This window comes from Myotis yumanensis, unplaced genomic scaffold, assembly GCF_028538775.1.
Source record: "Myotis yumanensis isolate MYYU_CA2020_CCGP unplaced genomic scaffold, mMyoYum1.0.hap1 SCAF_5, whole genome shotgun sequence".
Classification (NCBI taxonomy): Eukaryota; Metazoa; Chordata; class Mammalia; order Chiroptera; family Vespertilionidae; genus Myotis; species Myotis yumanensis.
The window spans coordinates 35,523,984-35,530,383 of record NW_027223756.1 but is presented as its reverse complement, the minus strand read 5'-3'; the positions used below and the strand labels follow the sequence as shown (position 1 = coordinate 35,530,383).

General features: G+C 53.6%; 1 protein-coding gene across 1 annotated transcript; it reads left to right on the top strand.

Moving 5' to 3' along the window:
• Window positions 1-221: 221 nt before the first annotated feature.
• Window positions 222-2,231, top strand: CSF2 (colony stimulating factor 2). Its single transcript, XM_070417177.1, has 4 exons — window positions 222-380; window positions 478-519; window positions 1,124-1,249; window positions 1,961-2,231. Exons 1-4 carry the CDS (start codon window positions 222-224, stop codon window positions 2,066-2,068), a joined length of 435 nt encoding a protein of 144 aa, XP_070273278.1. The 3' UTR covers window positions 2,069-2,231.
• The last annotated feature ends 4,169 nt before the right edge of the window (window positions 2,232-6,400 follow it).

Sequence of the window (6,400 nt, the reverse complement as noted above, 5' to 3'; positions counted from 1 at the left end):
GGAAGGGCTCATTAATGAAAACCCCTGATGGTGACCACCTGGGGGAAGGCTCACCTTTCCCACGTGAAGCTGATAAGAGCCAGGAGATTCCACAGTTCAGGTAGTTCCCCCACCTCCCTGGAGTTTTGTGGTCACCATTAATCATTTCCTCTAACTGCATATAAAAGCTCTTTTGCCAGTGAGCCCAGTATTCAGAGAGAAAGGCTAAAGTCCTCAGGAGGATGTGGCTGCAGAACCTGCTGTTCCTGGGCACTGTGGTTTGCAGTATCTCCGCACCCACCCACCCACCCAGCCCCGTCACCCGGCCCTGTCTACATGTGGAAGCCATTAACGAAGCCCTGAGCCTTCTGAAACAGAGCAATGACCCTGCTGCTGTGATGGTGAGTGAGGGAACCAGAGTTGTGCCTGGGCCAAACCCCCTGGCCTGGATGAGCCCTTCCTGTCAGCTTCATAACACTGCATTTTCCTTTTCTACAGGATGAAACAGTAGAAGTCATCTCTGAAGTGTTTAACCCCCAGGTAAGATGCTCTTCTCTGACTCACCTTCCCAGAGACCTTTGCCTTTGGGAGAGAGGGTGGCTCCATGTTAGATGGATTCTCACAAGGTGGTCCACTTCTCCTCCAGTCAGCTGGCTGCCAGAAGGAGGTGTGCTCAGAAGGCACTGGCCTTGCCTCTGTGGCAGTCACATGAGCTGCCTTATTATCTGAGCAGCCATGGACAAACCTAGCATTCAAGGGGGCAGGGGTCACCAGGGACAGGTGGGTAAGCAGGGACTGTGGGCTTAGTGCTGGCTACAGAGGGGCACAGAGGGGTCCAGGCGATGCCCTGCCCCCTTTTCCCTGAAAAGTGGGGTAGTGACCTCCTTTCCTAAGGGCTGGGACCCTCTTGAGATGCCAGGCCAAGGGAATATGCTGTGTGGGTTGAGGGTGCCTGAGCTGAGTGGTGAGGTGGAGGCAGATTGGTGCCTGCAGTGGACAGGGGGCAGGGCAGCATATATGACTGGACCTGCCTGAGACTGGCTCGGACCTCCCAGGCTCTACTCTCAGGGGACAGGGATGAGAACACGGAGTGACGGGGAGGGCACTTGGCCACTGCTTACCAAGTCCTGGACATTTTCCACAGGAGCCGACATGCCTGCAGACCCGCCTGGAGGTGTTTACGAAGGGCCTTCGGGGCAGCCTCACCAGGCTCAAGGGCTCCTTGACCTTGATAGCCAGCCACTACAGGCAGCACTGCCCCCCTACCCTGGTAAGTGCCTGTGTCAGGGCCCCAAATGGGAAGGTCTTGGTCTAGGAGGATGGAGGACTGTGGAGGGGAGACCTTTGGGTGTGGCTGTTCGGGACACCAAAGGGAATCTGTGTTAACAGATTTGTAATTAGAGCAGCCCAGCCCTTGTTTCAGGCTCAAGGAGTTCAAGTCTGGAGCTCCAGAGTCCACAGCGCCCCCTAGTGGCAGCTGCTCTGCTCTTGTCACGGTGAGGCAATCCCAAGGAAACTCAGTGTCAGGCATGGGTGGAAAAGATAGAGAGGAAATTCCGGAGCCCAAGTGCCGCCTCCCTGACGGGACCTTCCCCTGGGCCCTGGTGGGGTTCCTGGACTGCATGGGAGCAAGGATGGAAGCATATCAGGATGTACAAAGTCCAACCATTTCTTTCTTGTGGGAACAGAGCTGTGTACTCCTGCCCTTTCTGGGTGTTGGGAGCCAGCCTCAGCCAAGCTGCTCTGTCCTGGCTTGGGACCAAAGAGCCAGTGGCCCAACTGTCCAGCAGACCAGCCTCCAGCACTTTGTCAGGTCCCTGGTCCCAACTTCGGGTGACACACATGTCACCTGGTCCAGTAAGCAGGCAGGCCCCAGACGGGCCTTCTGACCTCTGAGTCCTAAGAGACACATAAATACACTGGTGCTCCCCCCCACATTACCCACTCACGCCTAGACTCAAGTTTTCTTTTTCTCTTAAAGGAAACTTCCTGTGCAATCCACAACACCACTTTCGAAATTTTCAAAGAGAACCTGAATGATTTTCTACTTATCACCCCCTTTGACTGCTGGAAGCCAGTCCAGAAGTGAGGCAGGCCAGTCCAGGAGCCAGCCCTGAGAGCTTACCTCGCAGATCGGTGTCCTCCTACCCACAAAGAGCTGAAACTCAGGATCTTCACCTTGGAGGGACCACAGGATGAGCCAGGCCATGGGGCCACAGACTTGCGCTGAGTCGTGCTGACCCATATCTGGGTGGAGGATTTTTACACTGGCAGGGACCATTAATATTTATTTATATATTTATGTATTTTAATATTTATTTATTTATTTATGCTCCTACTTCATATTTATTCAAGATATTTTACCATAATAATAAATTATTAAAATTCTGTTCTTATTTGTGCAGTTTTGTAGTTTGTTTTCGCCAGGAGCAAATGCTAGTGGTGCTGCCCTCCCTACAGGGTAGGGGGGAGGTTACTGCGGGGGGGGGGGGGGGCAGGGGCTTAGGCCTGCAGCAGGTCTAGCATTGTCTGTGGACAGCACTGTCAGAGCAGAGGGGAGGGGAGAGCGCCTTGGGTGCAGCACTCAGCACACCTGGATGTGCTTCCCAGGATGCACGGGGGCTCCCATCCCAGGGAGAGGTTTCCAGGTTCACTTAAAAATCCAAGGTACTCAGTCAGTGGGAAACTTGCCCCAGAGAAGGGGTATCCTCCTTCCTGGGCAGGCCTGGGGGTTGATTGGCTTGGCTAGGCGATGACTAGACAGGCCCCCTAGCATCAGGCAAACCACCCGTGCCCCTCAGAGGCCACACCCTGCCTCATGGTCAGGACTTTACCACTCCTAAGGGAAACCAGCAGGTAGCCTAGCTGTTCTGGGGAGAAGAAACCAAACCACAGGGATCAGTGCTCAGCATATTTACCAAACTTTCCCCAAAATGGGTGATCTTCATCTTTGAGAGTCAGAATGTTGGTGCATGAAGTTTTGTATCAGGTGCTTTCTCCTAAAATTCATGACCGTCTGGATGAGAACATAGCAGCTGTCATCTCTCCCCTTGCTTTGCCAGCAGGGCTGGAGACTTGTTCCTGCACCTGTTCCCCCAACTCCCTACTGTGCACTGTGAGAAAGTGGGTGTGTCCCAGGTGTCAGGTGGGAGCAGGGCCAGCCTTCTCCCCCGACAGGTGTGCCTGGGGAAGCTGGGTTGGTGCAGCTTTAGCCCCTGCTGGCTCTCTCTCCACCTCATCCACTCTCTGTGCTCTGGTCAGACCTGCAGATAGAGCCAGTCCTGGCCAAAGCACTGCCCCACACACAGGCAGAAGGGTCATGACTCAAAATGTGAGTATGAATAACATTTCTTGAACCAAACCTGCATTTCAACAAAGACAAGAATCCATGAAGTGTGCTGTGGTCATATAAAATGCACGAAAAGCACATCTTGCCTGGCGATAAGGTCCTCTCTATCTTCTACCTAAGGCGGTTATGACTGATAAGAGATTTAGCATTTCCTTAGACCCACATATATAGGTAGCCCTTCCCACAGAAATGTCACCAAGCCCAGGGCTCGGATCGGATCGGAGCTGCTCTTAAGTTACAGCATGTACCTGTTCGTGCTCCTGGCTTGTGTGCTCTGGGGCTTGGAAAGCCATTCCACCCGGATGAAGATAATCAGCGGGCCTCTCTACGACAATCACACGGCAGTCTGTGCTGAGATTCAGGAGGACCTTTCGGCTGACAACACTACATACAACGTAAGTCTGGGTCTTCATCAAACATCACTTGGCTTTCAGTGGTCCTTTGTGCTTCTGACCAACTTTTCCTGCTTCCAGGGTTACTTCAAAAGGCCCCAGAACACCAGTGAGGTAAGGAGCAGCTACCACATGGACCTTTCTGACCACATTTCAAAGGCCATCACCCCAGTCGGCATCTAGGGAAGAGATAAAAAGAAAAGATGTTGGAGAGAGAAATCTGGGGAGAAAGCTGAGAGTCTGAGGATGGAGCCTCCAGCCCAGCCAACAGATGAAGCCATGGCCAGGTCCTGGGCTTTGCCAGGCTCTCTGATCACTATCCCAGATCAGCCCTGGGCCTGGGGAGAGACCAGGAACCCACTGCACAGCTCACAGTGCTCAGAGGTCTCCTGTGAAAGGATCAGGGCAGGGCCTGAATTTGAGCCCAGGGCTCCTCTGGCCAGGGTGACAAGGGATGGATGAGGTTGGCGGTCAATTGGTGCTGTGCTGTTCACCACCATCATCCCAGTGCCCCAACCCTGTTTCAGGAGTCCTGCTATGGGGAGTTTATAAAGGACTTTATCTCCACTCTGAAGAATCTCATAAAAGGTAACAAGAATGAACACCTGCAAAAGGTTTATAAGAACATGAAATACCTTACCCAAATCTGCACAAAGCTTCAAGTAAGTTGCTGTTGGCTCTTGGGGGAACCTGACACATTATTTTCCTTGCTACAGCCAGAGGTCCAGCAGGGCAAAGGGCTTCTTATGGCCCCTGCTTGCTGCATCGGAGGCCTCAGGAACTACTTTCCAATTCAAAAGCCCACTGGCCGATGGGGGCTGGGCTTGTGGGAGGGGGTACTCGGGGTCATTCTGGAGGTTTGTCATGTTCTCTGCCAAGCCCCCGTGTACAGGGGTCAGTGTGGAGTAGGTCTGAGACAGGTCTGGTCATGGACTCAGCCTGGGGAGAGGAAAGGGCCACGTGGTGCTAATCCCAGTCAGGCAGGGGTTGGGGAGCGGGGGTGTTGTGGGGAAATGACTGAAGTGTTCCCCTCTCTTTATCCAGTGCTTGCACAGGCCCCTGCTCATCCTTGTGTCCCTGCCCTAGGCAGCCGTGACCTGCCCACACTCCGCTGACTCTTTCCCCACGGCTCTGGGCTCCACAATCAGCAAATGGGCCCCAGTGCCCTCCCTAGGACAGATGCTAAGTACCTCCTAGCAGATGGGGAGTTTACCATGTGACCCTTTTATTTTTTCTGCTGCGATGACTTAAATATATATTTCTTTTTTAGCCAACAGGATCATCCAAGAACTGTACTTCTGAGTACAGTGATTTCGCACAGTTCAAGGAAGCCTTAAAGAGTGTTATTTTGTACATAGAAGTATGGAAATCATGTAATAGGACTGAGGGTAGCCTCTGAGACCCTGTCCTCTCATGGGAGCCTGGTATATATGGTTAAAGCTGCAGAAAATGGGGTTGGAGGAGCATCAGGAACAACTGACGTCTGGGATGGGTGGGGGTACCGGCCCTGGGCTGGCAGATGAGGTTGAGGGTGGTAATGGAGGGGCTGTGCCTGAAGAAATATTCCTGTAACTGATGCATTAGCGCCTGCTGCTCCAATAAAGCTGGGGCATGGAAACGCTGGTGACAGAGTCCAGTCTCCCCGGGCCTTGATGGACTAGAAGGGGCAGGGGGCTGGGATTGGTGGCATCACAACCAGGGCCCAGCGGTCTCCCAAGAGGAGCGGCCCAGGAGGGCGAGTGGGAAACCCACCTCATGGCCCCAGTGTTACCCCCTCCAGTGCGAGTAGTCACATAGTAGGAACCCCATCAAGGTCTGTGCAGCTTGCTACTGCCCCGCCGTCTCTCTGTGTCCTTCGGAACTCAAATCTGATCTTTGCCCAGACCCCCCTCCCCAGGTCCTCCCGCCTTTGGTCTCTACTACAGCTCCTGGGGAGCTTGAAGTTTAATTCAACCCGCTGCCCTGAGGGCTCAGTGTGGCCACAAAGTGTCAGCCCTGGGGAGTGGCTCCGGGGACCAGGACCAGATGGGGGGCCCACAAGGACCAGGGCATCTCCAAACTCCTAGCTTCTTCCAGATCAGCAAAGAACTACCTGACTTCAAAGTGAAGCCCCTCGCCTGGCCTGCAGGGCCCCTCACACATGCTCCAGTGCCTCCGTAGCACCACTGGAGCCCTCCTTGACTACTAATGCCCTAACTCCCCAGGGCACAAGGCCCTGCCTGTAGTGAATCCACAGGCACTTGGGTCCTGAAGTGCCTCTGTGCTCTGATCCTCCACCCTCAGGTCCTACCCTAACCTAATCATTTGAATAGTTTATTGGAAGAGAGTGGGATTAACCCACAATCCAAACAGCTTCCTACAATTTAAACCTCTCAGACTGTGGGCTCCTTCACCAAACCAGGAAAGACGAAGATGGATTGTTCTGGAACATAATTAGGTATCAAGCTGTAACACAATGTGGCCCAGGCCAGACCTACAGAGTCTGCACTGTCTACCCTGGACAGACCTTGCCAAGCTGTGACGCTTCAGATTATGCCTGCAACCAGCACAGAGGCCACCACCGCTCTGCCCACCCCGTCCCTGACCCTAGGAGTCCTGGGCCACTCCACCTCTTGGGGCCACATCAGGCTGGAGGTCAGCAAGTATGACTGAGTGAAGTTGCCGTATTATCTCAGAACAT

What these genes read in the sequence shown, in the direction of transcription:
- CSF2 (XM_070417177.1), top strand. Translation starts at nt 222, where the DNA reads ATGTGGCTGCAGAACCTGCTGTTCCTGGGCACTGTGGTTTGCAGTATC. An exon ending in CTGAAGTGTTTAACCCCCAG is followed by an intron (nt 520 to 1,123) that starts GTAAGATGCTCT and finishes CATTTTCCACAG; the next exon opens with GAGCCGACATGCCTGCAGAC. An exon ending in AGCACTGCCCCCCTACCCTG is followed by an intron (nt 1,250 to 1,960) that starts GTAAGTGCCTGT and finishes TTTCTCTTAAAG; the next exon opens with GAAACTTCCTGTGCAATCCA.